The sequence below is a fragment of the Dryobates pubescens genome, chromosome 2 (genome assembly GCF_014839835.1).
Source record: "Dryobates pubescens isolate bDryPub1 chromosome 2, bDryPub1.pri, whole genome shotgun sequence".
NCBI lineage: Eukaryota > Metazoa > Chordata > Aves > Piciformes > Picidae > Dryobates > Dryobates pubescens.
Window position 1 is genome coordinate 26,010,746 of NC_071613.1, and position 19,188 is coordinate 26,029,933.

Here is a 19,188-nt window from a genome sequence, read left to right on the forward strand (position 1 = left end):
GCCTCTCAGTTCAAGAAATTCCACATAAACATCTGGTATAGGTGATCCTTCTTTGGCAGAGGGGTTGGACTAGATCTTTTGAGGTCCTTTCCAGTTCCTAATGTTCTGCAATCTTGAATCCTGGCTCAGTGCTCATAGCATGGGTGCAGTGTTGGGGGATAAGCTTTCACAGGATGGGTATCACCTTCCCTCAGGCACCGCTGTGGGACAGTGAGGCTCAGGGTCCAGGTGATGACACCCTGTGACACTGCTCAGGGTGCTGCTGTCATATATGGGTGGAGGAGGTAATATCTGCCTATCACACTCAGTCAGCAAGCAGGGCTGGTTGCCTTGAGGCTTAGGTCTTCCTTTCAGAAGGTCTGAGGAGCGGGCAGATCTCTTCCTGTCCCATCCCCATCATCCTGCTAATAGTCTTGATGCTGCCCCACATATGGGAGTACTCCCTTCCTGGGCCAGTGGACAATGCAGTGGGCTGGTTTCATCATGCACCATCAAAAAGAGACCTCACAGAAAGGCAGTGTACCAGGTCTTGCCCCATGTCTACAGAGAGGAAGGTGTCTAAAGTGATTTGCTGGACATGAAAACACACAGGGGTGTGCAGAGTCAGGAGGTGCCCATGCATGGTCATGTCCTCCAGGGCCATTCCCTCTCTTGGGAGCTCTGTGGCTCCAGACACTGCAATGCAGACACCACCTTCTGCCCCAGGGATGGACACTGGGGTCCAAGCCCTAGAGAGCAAAATTCACCCTTGGCCATGGAAAGGTCAGCAGGGGACATAATACTGGAGTCTGCCTGAGCAGGGCAGCTCTCCTGAGATGGGTACCAAAGGAGCTCAGGCAACAGACAAGCATAGTTCCCAGCTGTATTTGCTGCTGCAGAGCCTCAAGCCCATCCTCAAGCCCCTCTCAGGCCAGCCGCTTATCCAGCAGTGCCAACACAAGTGTCGAGCCTTGCTTCGCCTCCTCCAGCAGCCCAGAGATCTTCTGTGACATCTGCACAGAGAGGGAAAAGATGCATCATTCTCCACTTGGCAGGGCAGAAGAGTCACCTCCCATTCACCCCATGCCTCCAGAGGGTGGCAAAGGGAGGGTGTACCTGGGCATAAGGAGTCCCAGAGGCTTCATCTCCACCTCTGTCTCATCTCATCCTTACCACCAGGGCTGGGCACATGCACAGCCCCTGCTTACCGCAAGCTTGAACTTCTCATCTGTTATGTCTTTGAGGTTGATCATGACATTGAAATAAGCTCCAAACACAGCTGTTTCCAGCATTTTGGCTCCCACCTAGGAAAAGAAGCTTGCTCTTCTGCTGAACCAGAGCACTATATGGTCCTGCAGTAGGGCAAACCCCTATGCTTCAGGACTCCCACCCTATTTGACCCAGCAGCACACAACATTTTCCAGCCCAGTATTTTCAGGATGTGGCTCCAGTAGTGCAAACCATTCGTGGCCTTGCCACACAGATGGGAAAACTCAGGCATAATGCTGGTGGAAGTCAACTCTCTTAAAAGGGTTGCAAGCTGCCAATAATTTAGTGGACCAGCATCACTGGCCAGTCTGGGAATCACAGCTGAAGAGATGCATCCCAGAGGTCAGGACATAATCCAGCACCTTACAGGGAAAAACAGTAAGCCCAGCAGCCTCCAAAGACCCACTGAAGGCAATACATGAGCCCAGGGCTGTACCTGGATGTCAGATTTGCAGGCCAGGTTGCAGTGACGTGCCAGGTCCTTCAGAGCAGGCCAGAGCCCACTCACCTTCTCTGCCAGGGCACAGGGAACCTTCACTGCTGTCTTCAGCCCCTGTTGCATGGCAACTGTGCGTCTGGGAGGAGGAAGAACCTTGGCATGAATGCTGGGTGGTCTTGCTCCCCCAGTTTGTAAGTCTCCAACAACCCACCTCACCTCTCCCGCTCTTCAGGGGTGCCTTTTGGCAACTTCATAGCTTCCTGCAGGCAAAGAAAAGCAGATTTGTTGTTATTTACTCCAAGGGCCCAGGACAGACTTGATACCTCCCACACCCTTGCAAACCTCTTTTAGGTGATGTCACTTCCCTTGGCCCTGGCTTGGACCAAGATCACAACCCTGCTCCTAAGAATGCCAGGGCACAGCAATAGCTCCCTTCCCAGTTGGAAAGCTCCCCACTTCCCCACAGGATGTCTGTCACCTGTGGGACCTCACCATGTAACTGCTGAAGGCACGGGAGTCAGCATCCACCATTGCCACCAGCTCATCCATAGCCTGGTGGAACGGAGGGATCAGCTTCCTCATGATGGGGTCCAGCTCCTCAAACTGCCGCTTCCCATAGCTCATCAGTCCCACCATGCTGCCCAGTGCTGCTCCCTGCGAGAGTACCAGGGTATATTCTCCATCAGGGCAGAGCACCCACCACTACCACTGTGCTGGTTCCTCTTGGGGGCTCAGCACACCCTGAGGACACCCAGCATGGAGCACGTACCAGGGCAGCTGCAGCTGCAGACACAGAGCCTCCTCCCGGTGCTGCAGATCTGCCACCAACTGCTCGCACAAAGGCACCCAATGGCTTGGACACCAGCCCCTCATCCACCTCTCCTGCCTGCACCAGGTACCTGTGGCACAGCAGTCCTGGGCTTCTACACATGCCAAGCACAAGGAGCACCCTGTCCCTTTTCACCCAACATTGTACTCTACAACAGGTTTTCTTCCACATCTTAGCTCTGCAGGGGGCTAGTCCCAGAAAACCAGAGAGAGTGTCAAGGAGAAGACAAGGAGCCCAGTAGGGACAGACAGACATCCAGGGAGCACGTCCTGGTGGTATGGGGGTTTGTTCTGCACTAGAAAGGCTGAACTTGTGCAAACAGTATTTGATGGGATAGAAATAAGCCTGCAGCCACATCAAGGATGGGACAACAAAGACTTCGAGAGCGTGTTCTGATTTCATAGGTGGATTCCCTTTCTTCCCACACCATAGACATGCATTTTGCACCAGGCACTGCAGCACAGCATCTCTCCTTGGAGGGTAGTATGTGAGCTGGAGGCAGTGAAATTTGGGCTGGGTGTGAAGTGGATCATGTACACACTCAACTTTGGACACAAAGCCTGCTCCTGCTGCCTGTCTAAGTGACCCACAGTCCCCTCACCCCATTTTCACAACCATCAGCATTTTGAAGCAGGGACCACACCATGCCAGCACAACACCCAGCACAGATGTTCTGGGTGCAGATGCCACCTCTAAAACAAGCTGAGTGCAAGACATAAGCAGCAGGGCCCTCCTGTCTAGGCAGGGATGGGCACCGGGACTGGGGTCCTTACTCGATGATGCGCTCCTGGGGGTGAAATGGAGACAAGGAATCCAGGCCCAGCCGGCTGACCACCTGCAAGGAGCAGCACCGCTGCATCAGCTCTGTCACAATAAGCACTGCTGCATCCTCATTCTTTGCTCTTAATTAACCATGGGTGATTCAGTCCTAGGACAGAGTTGTCTGGGCCAACACCCAGGGAAAGGACAACCAACGTCACCAATTCATTCCATCCCAGACTCGGCAGTGGCATGGAACCACCTACAAATGACTAGAAAGTGCACTGATAAATAATTAGCTTGCTCTTATCTAGCGTGTTCCCCATAGGGTGGAAAAGTCCCTCCCTCCTGCAAGCTGAAAAGCAGAGCCTATCTCATTTCCAGCTTATGCTGGTCCTAGGGCCATAACAACACACACTGCCCTTGAGCTCTCAGGACATCTCCTTCCCCTCCTGGCCTCCATACTGGCAAGCTGGGCAGCTGTTGCCAGCATTCTGTCTCCACAGGATAAGTTTTCTGCTCCCTCAGCATCTCAGAGTCCTCAGAACAATAAATCAGCTTTGCTGTTGATTTCTGCTCAGTGCCACTTTGGCAGGCTGGGAAGGTGAGAGTTCTCTCTCCTGATCCCACCCTTGTTCTGGTACCAGGGAGTGCCATGTTACCAGCCTAATCTTCTGTTCCTCCTCCAGAATGAAAAGTTTTTCCTTCTTTATGTAAAATTCAGCCGCATCCAGTATGGCCTTCTTGGGGACAAGCCCCACCAGCTGGGATCCCACCACAGGGAGGTTCAGTGCCTGTGAAGAACATCAGAAACATGACCGTCCCCAGAGCCACCCGCCCTGCCATTGCTACTACCCCAGCCTGGTGCTTCACATCCTTTCCCAGGACCTGGGGAGCTCATGGAAAAGCTTTCAGTGGGAGGAGCTGGGAGCTAGCAGCAAGTTGCTGAGTTCTAGGGTTTTCGTGCCATCCAGCACTCTGACCTTGGCTGAGCTAAGTGTGAGATAAATTAGAGTATGACCTGGGGATCAGGATCAAAACTTGTAGAAGAGACACCCTCTGCATAGCTGAAACAAGCGTAGCATGCTGCCCCATGCCACCCACCTCTGCGTCTCGGCAAACTTCCTCATAGACGGCGTGAAGCGGAGTGGTCTCAAAGTCCAGCAGGTTTGTTGAAACTTGGGCTATATTCTCTTCCTCCAAATACCAGCCAATGCCCTGCACCTTCTTCAAGCGCCCAGGCTGTCAACAACCACCACAGTCAAGGCATGGCCCAGGAGATGACGGGGCAAGCAGGTCTCCTCCCAGTATGGCACTGGCATGGGGCTACCTGGTCAGCACCACGACCCTGTTCACGGAGGTTGAGGGCGATGCGATGAGCCAGCTCCTTGGTACACAGCAGGTTGATGTTGTACGCAATAAGGAAGGTCCGGGCACCTGTCACTGTGGCCCCCCACCGGGGGACAAATGTTGGAGGCCCAAAATCAGGAGCCCACTCTGGTTTTGCAAGCTAGTAAGGAGACAGAAGAGTGCTTGGGCTGGCACTACTGAGCAGCATGAGACACTGTCTCAGAGACACCATCTCTCTCTCCAGCTATCATCTGCCACAACCACTTCCAAGTTCAGCAGCACCCAAAGCCTTTCATCAGCTCCTCTTGCTGCGAAGGAACTATGTCAGCCCTTGGCATGCTCCCTGAAGCTGGGGAGGTGTAGTTCAGCTCTGCCCAGCCAGGTGCCGCCAGGCTCACCTTCTCAGGAAGTGCCTCATACTCCCCAGTGCGGATGGCAGGCAGAGCTTTCCTGCTTTCCTTCCGTGCTGCCTCTCCATACAGGTAAACTGCAAGACAGAGCCAGTGGTGAGCACCACTGGGCAGGGCCTGGTGGCACATCATCTAGCAGGGTCTGGTTTTGCCCACTGGGGAGCAAAACCCATTTGATTAAGCTTTTGCAAAAGGCAGGCACATTCTCCACAGTTGAAAGCATACAAAGTAGAATGGTACCGGCAGAGGGTCCTGACGCTCACTCACCAGGCACCCCTAGCTCTGCTGCCAAGCGCTGTCCGAAGACGTTGGCACAGGTGACACACTCCTCCATGCTGACATTCCTCACTGGCACAAAGGGGCAGACATCCAGAGCCCCCATGCGAGGGTGTTCACCTGGTGACAGGGAAGATATAAGATGGGGACTTGGGAAAGCAAGCTGACAAGGAGGGAGGACAGCCCTTTGCAAGCCTCTTACAGACTGGGTGCTGCCATCTTGAGCAAAGCTGAGTCAGAAGCAGTAATTTCTACCCCAGCTGATGGACAGGAGGGATTCAGCCTCTCTGGATGAGGAGGGTGAACAAGAGCTTTGCACAGTCCTACCACCATCCATCCCAGCAATGCTGTTTGGCTACCAGCAGCTGATTTTAGCTCCAACCATGCAAGTGGCACCCAAAGCTAACCACCCACCAGAGTCAAGGGATGTTCCACACCAGACCAGCTCCTGCACCACTCCCAAGCTCACCCGTGTGCCGGCTCATGTCAATCAGCTGTCCAGCCACTCGTGCCGCACTCAGTGCCCCTTCAATGACAGCTTCAGGGGACCCCACAAAGGTGTACACAGTGCGGTTGGTGGAGGCACCAGCATCCACATCCAGCAACACACAGCCTGGTGTCCGAGAGATGGCCTGCCCTACCGCATCAATCACCTACCAGGCAATGGAGAGGGGTGAGATCGCTCAGCCAGCCAGGCTCCCACCACAGCCCCAGCTTTGTAAGGTGGTGGACAACTTTCGTCATCTCTCCCACTTCCTGCTGGGTTTGGAGATGTTGCTGTGATCACTGGGGATGCAGTCCTGTGCCACAAAGGATGCAGAATCCAAAGGTGCAAGCATCCAACTCGTACTTCAGGGAGTTAGGGGCACCTCTGCCTCCCAGTGAGCCCCAAACCCACTGCAGAGTAAAGGAGATATGTCCAGCTGCTGCTGCACATCAGAGAGCACCACCACAAATTAATGTTTCTGAAGATACTGTTCCCTGCCAGTTTCAAGATACATTTGGCTCTGCAGAGCCTGTTCCCTGAGGGAAGCAGTGGTTTTACTTTGCTGAATTTTTCTGTCCCTGGCAGGGCCAAAGTTCACCCTGGGGCTGATGTCCAGCACAGATCTCATTAACTTGGATGGAATGTTTTGTCACAACTGCAAAAGATGTTTCTTTAAGGGGGTATGCCAGCCCACCCCAAGCTCATGCACTCCAGCATCCTGCAGGCAGTAGGGAAAAGGGGGTCTGAGACCCAGCTTCTCATAAAGATGCCAAAGGGAGCAGGGGCTGCCTTTGGGCATTTTTTGCATTATCCAGGCAGGGAAAGGTGCACAGCACTTCAAAGGAGACAAGGCAGAGTCTGGCAGTAGATGCTGCCTGCATAGCCTCTCCATCAGCAAAGCCCACCCATTTGCACCCTGGTATCACCCACCACCTAGCCCCTCCGCACACTCCCTCACCTCCTTGTTATTTCCCTCTGAGAAGTTGGGTACGCACTCCACCAGCTTGGCCATGGTCCCAGGATCGGCCTGCACCCCACGCTGCCACACTCGGCTCCTCACACCCTGTGCGTTTGCCTGTCTGTTCCTGTCCCAGCACCCAGTCTGTTGCCTCTTCCACGAACCAAGGTTTCTCATTAACTGCATTGATCTGTGGACGGGAGTCAGAAAGGGTCCTGGATAAACAATGTGGTACTGACCCTTCTACATCTGGAGCAGCTCCAGGCACAAGGGCACTGCCTATTTGCCAGGGCCAGCCTTCCACACTAATTGCCCACCAGGGCCCATTAATTTCTGGGAGAAGAAAAATATCTGCTATGCCCAGCACCACGCTGTGGCTACTGGATGGGACAGTCTGCTCCTGCCCAAAGCACAAGCAAGCGGACCACCAGCACTCTGCAATAGTAGCGACACAGCTGCTTCCAGATCCCCCCAGGATGGGCACACTCCAGGAAGCCTGGCATGGACACCTGGGCAGCAGCAGGTAAAATCTCTCGCTGTGAGCAGGATTCGAACCTGCGCAGGGAAACCCTATTGGATTTCGAGTCCAACGCCTTCACCCCTCGGCCATCACAGCCCCACACTCAGCAGCCCCCAGGTCCCTTTTGGACACACCGTTTTCCTGGGAAGCAGGGAAGTCTCAGGTAGTTGGCACATCTCCACACACACTCTCAGTCCCACTCTGCTCCTGAGGGACTGGCAGCAAGCTCTGTCCTCAGAAAGCAGCACTCAGTGTCCCTGTACAGCAGTGTCTCCTCCAGCAGCCCAGTGCCCAGGACAGGGTGGGGTGCTTGGGCAGCTGTGCACCCTGGTTCATTCATATAGGGACATAATTCCCAATCCCACACCTTGCAGTGCCCAAGCAGGGCAGGGAGAGGACTGTGGGCACTTCTTCATAGCCTTTGGATGCTGGGAATCAGCCCCAGACCAGCCATACCCATAGGAAGTCCCAGAGCTTTTCTACAGGATTTCAAGGGCTCTGGCAGCAGCACACCCAGCAGAAAGGGGCTCTGGGAAGATACAAGGACACAGAGATGCTGGGGGTTAAACTCAGTAGCTCTTACATGCAAAAGCAAGCACTTCCACTGAGATACATCCTCCTGAAAACACCTCTGACCTGGCTTTCTTGCCACTCCCAGAAAATCCTTGTTACTGCCTCAAGTCCTCTGAAGCTGCTGACTGAAAGGGTTCTTGGGTTTGTACGCACAAGGTGTCCTTGAGTGAACCTGGGCTGGTAAGAGGGTGTGAACAGGGAGATTGACTATGGACCAGAACGGGAACATTTTGCTGCATGCAGCTCCTGGGCAGAGCTACCCACTGAGGACTTGATGGCAGCATGCCCAAAAGGAGGGCTCGTCCGGGAGTTGAACCCGGGACCTCTCGCACCCTAAGCGAGGATCATACCCCTAGACCAACGAGCCATGGTGCACAGCTGTGTGGGCACCCCCATAGTCTGCTGGGCACTGCACTGCTGGGGGCACTGCTGCACAGCAGCCAGGGAGCACTGCGTGTTACTTCTAGGCAATGAGCACTGTCACCAGCTCTGGTAGAGCAGAATGTGCCTGAGGGTCTCTGATGGGATGCACCAGACACCTTCAGCACTATGCTGCTTCCCACAAAAAGCATGAGCTGGGACAGGAGACACAGAGCTGCACAGGCAGCTTGCAATGCCCCAGCCTCAGGCTGTGGTGGCCCTGGAGCAGGAGGGGCACAGGTTCCAGGGACATTTTCCAGGTTTTGTAGAAATGGAAGGAAACAACCTCGAGGGGAGCTGGCTAAGGAGCTGTGGACCATTTTGCCAAGTTGCCAAGCATTTCCCCATCAGCACCCTGTGCCATATCTCCAGGGACCCGGCAGAGGTGATGGCCTGAGAGAAAGACTTTGGTCTAGGGGTATGACTCATGCTTAGGTTGCTATATTGTCCCAGATCTGACTCCTTAACAAGCCCTTCTTTTGGGCACCCACAGAATAACAGAAATATTGAGGTTGGAAATGACCCTCAGGATAACCAAGTCCAACTGATAACTCTACTCTACAAAGTTCACCCTAAAACCATATGCCCAAGCACCACATCCAAACGACCTTTAAACACATCCAGGCTTGGTGACTGAACCACTTCCCTGGGCAGCCCATTCCAATGCCTGACCAGTCTTTCTGTAAGAAACCTCCTGCTAATGTCCAGTCTAACCCTACCCAGTTGTAGCTTGAGGCCATCCCTCTTGTTCTATCACTAATCACCTGTGAGAAGAAACCAACACCAGCCTCTCTATAACGTCCTTTCAGGTAGTTGCAGAGAGCAATGAGGTCTCCCCTCAGCCTCCTCTTCTCCAAACTAAACTGCCCCAGCTTCCTCAGTCATTCCTCACAAGACTTATTTTCCATGCCCCTCACGACTCATTGCCCTCCTCTGCACTCATTCCAGCATCTCCACATCTCTCCTGTATTGAGGTGCCCAAAACTGGACACAGTATTTGAGGTGTGGCCTCACCAGAGCGGAGTACAAGGGGACAATCACCTCCCTACTCCTGCTGGACACAGCATTTCTGATACAAGCTAGGATGCCATTGGCTTTCCTGGCCACCTAGGCACACTGCTTGCTCATATTCAGTTGCTTGTTGATTAGAACCCCCCAGATCCCTTTCTACCAGACAGCTTTCCAGCCACACTTCCCCAAGCCTGTAGCACTGCTTGGTGGTGTTGTGACCTAAGTGCAGGACCTGGCATTTGGCCTTGTTGAAGCTCATCCCATTAACATTGGCCCATCAATCCAATCTATCCAAGTCCCTCTGAAGAGCCTCCCTACCTTGTCACAAAACAACACTGCCACCTAACTTGGTGTCATCTGCAAACTTACTGATGGCACACTTCATGTCTTCATCAAGGTCATCAATAAAGATGTTAAACAGAAGTGGCCCCAACAATGAGCCCTGAGGAACACCACTTGTGACTGGCCACCAGCTGGATTTAACTCCAATGACCACCACTCTTTGCGCCCTTTCACCCAGCCAGTGCTTTATCCAGCAGAGCCTGTGCTCATCCAAGTCATGAGCAGACAGTTTGTCCACCAGAATTCTGTGGAAAACAGTGTCAAAGGCTTTTCAAAAGTCTAGGTAGACAATATTCACAGCCATTCCCTCATCCAACAGTCAGGACATCCTGTCATAAAAGGAGATCAGGTTGGTCAGGCAGGACCTGCCCTTCATTTAACCCATACTGACTGGGCTTGATCTTCTGGTTGTTCTCTATATGTCATGGGCTGGACGCCTTCCCTGCTGACTCATTTTTCGGCACACAGGGACAGCCTGCACCTGTGCCTTTAAGACTTCCCTCTTGAAGTATGTCCAGCCTTCCTGGACTCCTACATCCTTCAGGGTGGCCTCCCAAAGGACTCTTGTCAATGAGTCTCCTGAACAGGCCAAAGTTTGCCCTATGGAAGTTCAAGGTGGCAGTTTTACTAACCCCTCTCCTTGTTTCCCCAAGGATAGAGAACTCAATCATCTCATGATTGCTGAGCCCTAGACACTCTCCAACCTTTACTCCCCCTACAAGTTCTTCCCCATTCACAAGAAGCAGGCCAGAAGGGCACCTTCCCTGGTTGGATCCCTCCCCAGTTGTGTCAGGAAGTTATCCTCCACACACTCCAGGAACCTCCAAGACTGTTTTCTCCCTGCTGCATTGTATTCCCAGGAGACATCTGGGAAGTTGAAGTCTCCCACAAAAACAAGGGGAAGCAATTGTGAAACCTCCTCTCAACCGCTTATAAAAAAATTTAATCTACCTCTTCATCCTGGTGGTCTATAACAGATTCCCACCACATTATCACTCTTACTGGCCTTAGCCTTGATTCTTACCCATAAGGGCTCAACCCTACCATCACCTTCATTAATTTGCATGGTTTTATATGTTTCCCTAACTTCACCACCTCTTTTTCCTTGCCTATGCCTTCTGAAAAGTTGGTACCCATCTATTGCAGCACTCCAGTTGTGGGGGTCATCCCACCAGGTTTCTGTGATGGCTGCTACATGATAGTTTCCCTGCAGCACAATGGTCTCCAGCTCCTCCTGTTTCTCACCCATGCTGAATGCATTGGTGTATAAACATTTCAGAGAGGGAGTTGAGTACACAATTTTCAACCTTGAGGTGGGGTAGGCCTTCTGGTTATCTAAGATTCCAACACACTGCTCCACAAGCGTTGGGCTACAACACCCAGCGTTCTCAGTGGCAAGGCCAGCTTTGTCCCTGTCCCCCTTTAAAACTAGTTTAAAGCCTTGTCAATGAGTCCAGGCAACTCATGTGCAAGGATTCTTGTACTCTCATGGCACAGATGAACTCCATCTGTGGCCAGTAGACCCGGTGCCAAGAAAACTTCCCCATGGTCAAAAAAACCAAAGTTCTGTTGGCAGCAACAACCTCTAAGCCATGTGTTAATCACCTGGATTTTTTTTCTTTCCTCCAGTAGAGGGATTGAGTACACCACTTGTGCTCCTGAGCCCTCAAGTAATTTCCCCAGTGCCCTGCAGTCTATTTTATTTGCTTTTGTACTCCTATACACTGCCTCATCACTCCAAATCTGCATAACCAGCAGCGGGTGATAGTCTAATGGCTGCACCAGGTCAGGGAGTCTCTCAGAAATATCCCTAACCTGTTCCCCAGGCAGGCAGCAGACCTACCTGTGGGATGGAATTGGCCTGCAAATCAGGCCCTCAGTTCCCCTGGGAAGGGAATTCCTTACTACTACCACCACCTTTCTTTTTTTTTCTTGTTTGCATTAGTCCTAAATCATGTGCCTAGATGACAACCCTGGGTAGCTGCATGCATGAACATTCATCTCTGTCCTCATTTGTCTGGCCCTCTGTTTCAAGAGGCCCATACCAGTGTGCACAACTGGGAAGACTGGGGGGACTGAGAGGGGACTCACCTGCCTCTCCAGAGAGGGACCTGCCTCCATTCCTCACCATCCCTTAGGTTTCTTCCTTTTTCCACAATGCTATCTCCTTTTCATATCCCCTTATAGTCCTTAGCCCTGCAACTTCTTCCTTCAGCTCAGCCAGCAGGCTGAGCAGATTATTCACCTGTTCACATATAATACATGTGTTATCTCTGTAACCCTCCATTGCAAGTGCCAGGCTCCAGCACTCACCACAGCCAGGGGCCTGGACACCTACACATCTTCTCAGAACCTCTGTCTGGGTACACACAGTTCTACCAGCAACAGCCCTCAGCCTGGTTGTAACCATTGCTGGATTTCTATCACTAACTGACTTCACAGGCTGCTGGGATACACCCAGATGACTTACCTTGCTTGTTGAATGACCTTGGTCAGTGTACAGGGGTCACAGACCCCAACAAGCTGTGAACAGTCACGGCACCCCCTGGGACATCCATAATGGCTGTTTGATCACCCTTGCTGTGTGTCCCAGAGACTTCTTATCACCTGATCAACAATGGGTAGTACCGGTTCTGCCCACGTGGGTGGGTGGTGGGTGGTGCTGATCTCTGCAGCAGAAGACCATCTGGGGTGTTAATGCCTCGTTTAGATTTACCGGGAGGTGCTGGTTCCACCCACTCTAGCTCAGCAGCCAGCCCACAAACTGCCAGCCCCAAGCATAGTAAAGCTGTTTTTCCAGGCTTCAAAAAGTCCTAAAAAAAGCTTTTCAGTGGCTATTTTGGCTACAGATTCCCTACCCAGCACAGCCTTACTTGCACTGAAGCTGATCTCTGCAGCAAATCACCCATTACCCTGCTCCCACCCATCTGCTCCCTGCAGCACTGACATTCACCCCAAAAGAGACATTGATCTCAGTGGGGGAGGGAGATAAATTCCACTCAAACCTGCAGCACCAGAACAGGGGAGGGAAAGAACCATGGGCACTGGTCCACATCCTGCAGGCTCCAGGAATCAGTCCCAGGCAACAAGTCCCAGAGCTTCCCTAGGGCACTGTCAGAGAGGGGGTTCTGAGGATGCAAAAGCTCATGCTGGGTTTGAATCCCAGACCCTATTTTGTCCCAAAGGCCCTGCCCTGAAACACACTCTCTCTGAGCACACAGTCTTCTCTCTGCAGTGTCCAAGCACTGCCTCCACCTGCCTTCCCTTACCTGCAGCACACCTCACTGCCAGCTTTTGGGGTTCATCCTGCCTATGGGGATGTGCTTAAGCAGGACGGGGCAACAATGGCTCTGCACCAGGCTCCACTGTTTGCCCCGCACCCGTGGCTCCCATGCACTGCAGAAGAAGGTCCATAGCCAAAACCAGGGCTCGTCCGGGATTTGAACCCGGGACCTCTCGCACCCAAAGCGAGAATCATACCCCTAGACCAACGAGCCACTACAGTTCAAGACTCTGCAGCCATGACCTCTGAACCTCACACACTTTTGGGGAGTCAGGGAGGGGAGCAGGGAGATCTATCTTACTGTGGCCAGTCCATTGAGCCAGCAACTGGAGGTGCCATGGGATGCAGTGCCAAACATCTTCAAAGCTCACCATCTCTGGGGGTTTTCCCAAGACCGCAGATGTCACCTCACCAATGCCCTATCCCTACAGGGGCTTGGACTGGCAGTGGGTGCCCAAAAGGAGGGCTCATCCAGGACTCAGACCTGGGATCACTTAGCAACCTAAGCATGAATCATACCCCTAGACCAAAGAAGCAGAGCACACAGATGGGACCCATCCCCAGTCCTGTACCCCACAGCCCCATGGGGCTGGTGACAGTGCTCATTGCCTAGAAGTAACATGCAGTGCTCCCTGGCTGCTGTGCAGCAGTGCCCCCCAGCAGCACAGTGCCCGGCAGACTATGGGGGTGCCCACACAGGTGTGCACCGTGGCTCGTTGGTCTAGGGGTATGATTCTCGCTTAGGGTGCGAGAGGTCCCGGGTTCAACTCCCGGACGAGCCCTCCTTTTGGGCATGCTGCCATCAAGTCCTCAGTGGGTAGCTCTGCCCAGGAGCTGCATGCAGCAAAATGTTCCCGTTCTGGTCCATAGTCAATCTCCCTGTTCACACCCTCTTACCAGCCCAGGTTCACTCAAGGACACCCAGTGCCCCCCAGCAGTCCAGTGCCTGGCAGACAGTGAGGGTGCCCATGCACCTGTGCACCATGGCTCATTGGTCCAGGGAGTATGATTCTTGCTTAGGGTGTGAGAGGCCCCGTGTTCAACCCCTGGATGAGCCCTACTTTTGGGAACCCACTACCAGGCACAGCCCTTGCTGCTTGGCACAGGGGGCCCGGGCAGCCTCATTAGTTTGGCCATGTCCTCACTGCTGGGACATCCTCTTCAGTGTCAGGAGTAACGTGCTGTTCGTTGCCCCCTGGTCAAAAAGGCACAGCTCAGCCATGGCTAGGACTTGTCCCCTCCTAGATGTGGGAAAGGAGTCATCAGGGGAGTGGAACATGGCAGAGTGATGCCATATCCCCTCTGGGCAGTGCTACCTAGGGTTGTGGTGCAAGGTGAGGGCATGAGGGAATCTCCTTTGCAGGCATAAAAGTCGAATTTATCACCACTGCCCCGTGGAAAAGATGGGTTTAGGAGGCAAAAGCTGGAGATGCTGGGGATTGAACCCAGGGCCTCTTACATGCAAAGCAAGCGCTCTACCACTGAGCTACATCCCCCTGCCTGTGACAGCTGCACAGGTAAGGTACACTGCCTCTGTCGTCTCAGTGACAGGGTCTGAGCTTCTTAAAATTAGTGTCAGATGGAAGAGAACCACTATCACCACACTACAGGGTCAGGTTTGCAGACACATGGGGATGCCAGGCCTGACCCTTAAGGCTCCACCATATCTGCAGAGAACATCAGGGATGCTGTCCACAAAGAAGATGTTGTTGCAAAGAGAGGGCTCATCCAGGAGTTGAACCTTGGACCTCTCACATTGGAAACAAGAATTATAACCCCAGACCAAAGAGCTGGGGTGCTGCACTCCAATGAACCCCTAGCCCCTCTGCCCCCCACATTTTAGGGTTTAGGGGTGCAGCTGAGGCTGTAGTTTTCCCCCAGCAAACTCTCAGCTTAAGAGTGCGGGGAAGCAGCCCCTGGGCAGTCATGCTCACAGGCAGCCCAGGGCTCTTCCAGAGTTCTGGGGTGCTCCATCAGCCACACAGCCAGTACGGAGGTAGATCTTGGGCAGGCAAAAACAGGTGGAGATGCTGGACGGGTTGAATCCAGGACTTCTCTCATACAAAGCAAGTAACCCCTGCTGTACTACATTATATCCCCCTGGACTTTGCTACCAACCTCGTGAGGGACCCACTCATCCAGCATGGGGCATCAACCCCACTGCACCAGGCACCACAAAACCCCATGTGCCACCAGTGATGATGAATGCCCAAAATCAGGGCTCGTCCGGGAGTTGAACCCGGGACCTCTCGCACCCGAAGCGAGAATCATACCCCTAGACCAACGAGCCAGGACAGAGCAAAGCTGCCTTCCCTTGGCCTCTGTGCTCCACCCACCTGTGGTGCTGAGTGCAGGGTGATGACTCTTCAATGTTGCCATCTCCTATCGCCACCCCAACAATATCCCTCTCCTTCTCCCCACAGGTACCAGTGTTGCTTTAGGACAAGGGACAGAAGCTGCAAACGCCACATTACCAGACATTTCCCCTGGCTGTTCTTTTTTCCTCGCCTTCAGGAGCTTCCAACCATGGTAGTCGTCAGGGTGTTGGTACTCCGGGGCTCCGGGACTATGAGGATGGCTCTGGAGCAGGATGGGGAATTTTTTTCTGGACATAGTTCCTGAGGATTGGGCTGCCTATAGCTGTGATGAAGTGGGAAGCTGAGCTGCTGAGGGACCCCAGCTGGTGGCGACCTCCCTCCATGACAGACAGTCACAGTGGGTGCAGGGTAAAGACCTGATTTTCAGACAGTCCTCCCACAGTGAGACTCCAATGCTAATTATACTGCATTGCAGGCTGTGCTAGAGCAAAGGTTCCCTCCTTGGGGCACATCCAAACCCTGTGAGCTGACCCAGGGGAACATGGATGACTCAGCCATAGGCAGTGCAGACAAATCTCGCTCCTCTCCCCTGCCCTGCAAGGAGTGGGCAGGGGGAGCACTGAACTCATCCTTGTGATTTCCAGGTCACACAACCCCCGTGGTTGTCTGACTTCTTCAGCTCCATGCATTCAGTGCTAACAGCTGCCTTATGCAGCTGTTATGCAGCACCAGATGAGTCCTTTCCTCTCTGGGAAATATGCAGACATCTAATTCTCATCAAACGTGATTTGACAGCCTTGGAATATTTAACTGAGCAATTCTTGAGTGTCAAAGAAAACTCCACAAATATTTCATTCCCAAGACCTCGTAGACCGTTGGGATTTGAGCTCAGCTTTCATTGTGCTTATCTCTGTCTCACCCCAAGGGCTGCCCTCCCTGGGGCAAGAAACTCAGAGGACAAGGGGGTGTATAGAAGCCAGGAGCAGTGTCTGATGATGATTTTGTCTCAGGGCAGGATTGCAGACTTGCTAGGGTGCAATCCTTGTGAGCCCCACTCTCATAGGTAGGAGCAGGAGAACCAACCAGGACACCAGGGATTTTCAATTTGCATGTTTCTTCCCCCATGACTCACATATGTGGATAGCCTGTTATTGTCCTGCTTTATGGGATTTCCAGCCCTGGGGAAGAACCTGGGCTCTTGACAGAGCCATTGCCTGTCTGGCTCCCCAGGCTGGTGCAAGGCCCTTTCATGGCAGTGAGGTCACCCAAAGATTCAGTGTCAAACCCCTGCAGTTAGTCTGTAGGTGTCTAGGGTGGGATGTCCTCTCAGTGGTGTATTCCCCTCCTTCTTATTCCTTCTTGTGCCAGTAACCACTTTCTCTCTGCTTCCTAAAGCCATCTCTCCTGTTCACAAGGGCAGGTGTCCTCTCTGCTTTGATGGTGGGAAGTTGCATTGCAGAGCTTTGGTGGGCAAGGGAGGAGACTTTTGTTGACATGCCTGCAGGCTCCCAGCTCCAGGGGCTCTGTCTCTTTACCTGGCTGCACGTCCCCAAGCACTCTGGCCATGAGTGCTTGCCCCAGCAAGGAGGGACGAGGGATGCTGCCTGCTGAGGCCAGCTCACCCTCCTGGTGTTGTCCTCAGCTTGGCACCCAAATGCTGGGCTGGGACATACCTTTTGCAACCCAGCAAAGGCACAAGTGGTGAATATGTCTCTTCATCCTGTCCCACTTCCGTGAGTCACCCAGATGTTTGTCTTCTCACCTTTATGTGCAGAGGAGCCAGAGAGATGTGCTGGGATCTTGTTGGCCCAGCCATCATTCAGCCACCATCAGGATGTCCCTCCAACCCTGTCACTAGCCTCCTGTTCATTAGGGCTTCCACTCCTAATTGTCCCACTTGTTTGCTACTCACACAAGTGTTCCCTTTTCCATGACAACCCTCTATGCTTCTCTATTTTTTCCAACTTAAGCCATGACTTCATTCCTTCTCCCCAACTCCCCCATTCCCAGTGGGGCAAAGAACTCATCAGCATACAAAATGCTCACTGGTTGCTTCTATCAGCTTCTCCAAAAAGGCAAATGCAGACAAACCTGAACAAGACCATTTGCCACATGTGGTGGTGCAGGTTAGGGTTTTCCCATGGTTATAGGCACCCCAAAGAGGAGGTCGATGCCCCCATGGATGTTACCCTACAATGGGGAACTGTCACCCACCATGATTCATGCACTGTAATTTCTGCTGGTGCAGTTGACTTCACCAAAGCAAAGGACAGAAGAAAAGAAAATAAAGGTAAATGGAGATCCACAGGAAGCAATGAGTGCTGCAGAAGGAAGATGTTGAGTGACAACAAGGAGAAAGTTAATCCAAGAACATGAGCAGTTGAGGGAAAATAGGAGGCAAACAGCAGACATGAAAGTCCACATAAGCAGGCATGGACACAGGGCTGCTTTGGGGCTAAGCTCCAGGCTTTTCTGAGAAATGTTTCTGCCACTGCACTTAGAAGATGGAAGTAGGCAATGCTGGGACCAAATCCCAGAATCCAGCTATTTCCCTCCATGTGCATCCTTTCATCTACTAAGCATTATTTATCATCTTAGTCTTGGTATGTAGTTCCCTGTTTTGAACTAGGGCCTTTGGCTGCATTGTCTTTGCAGGAATCTATATTTTTAAGGCTTGATCAGCAGGTCTGTGAGGTCCTGCCTTGGGCAAGAGCTGGCTGGGGGAAATATATGGTGGAGTTAATTCAGGACAGCTTTTGAGCTGGGAGCCAAGATGGCATGACTCCCAGATGGGAGTCACAGCACCCATGGGAGACAGAGTCCCAGATCCAAGACAGGGAGACCTGCAGGGCACCGAAGTCCTCCCTTCCCCAGTTCTGTTTGCACTAAAGCACCACAATTAACAAGTCAAATCAAGGACTTGTGTGGGGTTTAATCTCCTTTGAGACACTGGATCTTCAGAATAATAGCCTGTAGAACGTCACTGGTGGAGTAATCCTGTAAAAAGCCACACAAAAACTGTCATTATTCTTTCCCCTGCTCCATTCAGGACTGTCCTAGACAGCAGACTGGTGGAAGACAGTTGCACAAGCCCCAGATGCCTACTGCTTTCTAATAAAGCTATTGCTGGAAATCCAGTGGTTTTCCCCATTGTAGTGTTCAGAATTTTACATCCCATCTTTGCAGACAATTTCTGGAGCTGGGATAAATACATCTGAGCAGTTCTTGGAAGAGGAATGAGAAACCACACCTGGTGCTTGGACTGCTGAGCAATTCCCAGATAAATTTTCTCCAGCATTCCTGTGAATATCTCTTGAGCAACCAGCTGAACTTGGTCATAGTCTTTTGAAAATTGACATGCTTTCAAGCTCAGCTTACTCACTCCTTATAAACTCTCATAAGCTTTACGCAAAATGTCAAACTACCAAAGAGAAGAAATATTTAAACAATACCCATGAAAGATTCTTATTCTCCCTTCCATTAGCTGAAGAGGTATTGCTTGATGATACATGGCATCTTGGAAAGAGGCTTTACTCAGTACCTGACATCTTTTTCCAGAGGCACCTGCATCTTTTCCCTCTAAAACAAGTGTTTTCCAATTCTCTGATGTGTTCAAATGAAGTCTTGGGCCCAGACTTTGTGAAGAGCTCAGTATGGAACTCACTGTGCTGTGATTGGGGCCAGGGATGGGGTTATTCTTGTCCTCAGACTTACCAGCTCACAAACATAGGACCTGCAGGTCTTCTGCTCAGCATCAGAGTATATTTCCCTGATGAACACTAGTTCAGCTTTTGCTCTTACCTCAGTATCTGCACCACGAAAGGAAATTATAGTTTGTTCTTTGCATTCTTATTATGACATTTCTGTATCTGTCCTGATAGCATTAACACCAGTTTGAGCAACCATCGTGCCTAGGATGCCTCTTTGTGCAACACCTCTAATCAGTCAGGTCTCAGCAAATTTGA

The 19,188-nt window shown here is 52.2% G+C and overlaps 1 protein-coding gene and 6 non-coding genes across 7 annotated transcripts; 1 reads left to right on the forward strand and 6 right to left on the reverse strand.

The window, feature by feature from the left end:
• Positions 1-563: 563 nt before the first annotated feature.
• Positions 564-6,918, reverse strand: FTCD (formimidoyltransferase cyclodeaminase). The gene is made up of 14 exons (XM_009900447.2): positions 6,757-6,918; positions 5,781-5,964; positions 5,303-5,431; positions 5,024-5,112; positions 4,606-4,785; positions 4,380-4,517; positions 3,938-4,069; positions 3,290-3,351; positions 2,457-2,586; positions 2,180-2,341; positions 1,904-1,947; positions 1,685-1,823; positions 1,188-1,283; positions 564-992 (listed from the first exon to the last, which is right to left on the reverse strand). The coding sequence occupies exons 1-14, from the start codon at positions 6,808-6,810 to the stop codon at positions 906-908; spliced, it is 1,626 nt and encodes a 541-aa protein (XP_009898749.2). The 5' UTR covers positions 6,811-6,918; the 3' UTR covers positions 564-905.
• Positions 6,919-7,290: 372 nt separating this feature from the next.
• Positions 7,291-7,372, reverse strand: TRNAS-CGA (transfer RNA serine (anticodon CGA)). The gene has a single exon. It is a non-coding gene; the product is annotated as a tRNA-Ser (tRNA).
• Positions 7,373-8,144: 772 nt separating this feature from the next.
• On the reverse strand, positions 8,145-8,216 carry TRNAP-AGG (transfer RNA proline (anticodon AGG)). Its single transcript has one exon. It is a non-coding gene; the product is annotated as a tRNA-Pro (tRNA).
• A 4,831-nt stretch (positions 8,217-13,047) lies between these two features.
• On the reverse strand, positions 13,048-13,119 carry TRNAP-UGG (transfer RNA proline (anticodon UGG)). Its single transcript has one exon. It is a non-coding gene; the product is annotated as a tRNA-Pro (tRNA).
• A 496-nt stretch (positions 13,120-13,615) lies between these two features.
• Positions 13,616-13,687, forward strand: TRNAP-AGG (transfer RNA proline (anticodon AGG)). Its single transcript has one exon. It is a non-coding gene; the product is annotated as a tRNA-Pro (tRNA).
• A 642-nt stretch (positions 13,688-14,329) lies between these two features.
• TRNAA-UGC (transfer RNA alanine (anticodon UGC)) lies at positions 14,330-14,401 on the reverse strand. The gene has a single exon. It is a non-coding gene; the product is annotated as a tRNA-Ala (tRNA).
• Positions 14,402-15,123: 722 nt separating this feature from the next.
• TRNAP-CGG (transfer RNA proline (anticodon CGG)) lies at positions 15,124-15,195 on the reverse strand. The gene has a single exon. It is a non-coding gene; the product is annotated as a tRNA-Pro (tRNA).
• Positions 15,196-19,188: the final 3,993 nt, after the last annotated feature.

What these genes read in the sequence shown, in the direction of transcription:
- FTCD (XM_009900447.2), bottom strand. Translation starts at nt 6,810, where the DNA reads ATGGCCAAGCTGGTGGAGTGCGTACCCAACTTCTCAGAGGGAAATAAC. An exon ending in AGGGTCGTGGTGCTGACCAG is followed by an intron (nt 4,518 to 4,605) that starts GTAGCCCCATGC and finishes GGTTGTTGACAG; the next exon opens with CCTGGGCGCTTGAAGAAGGT. An exon ending in ACCCCTGAAGAGCGGGAGAG is followed by an intron (nt 1,824 to 1,903) that starts GTGAGGTGGGTT and finishes TCCTCCTCCCAG; the next exon opens with ACGCACAGTTGCCATGCAAC.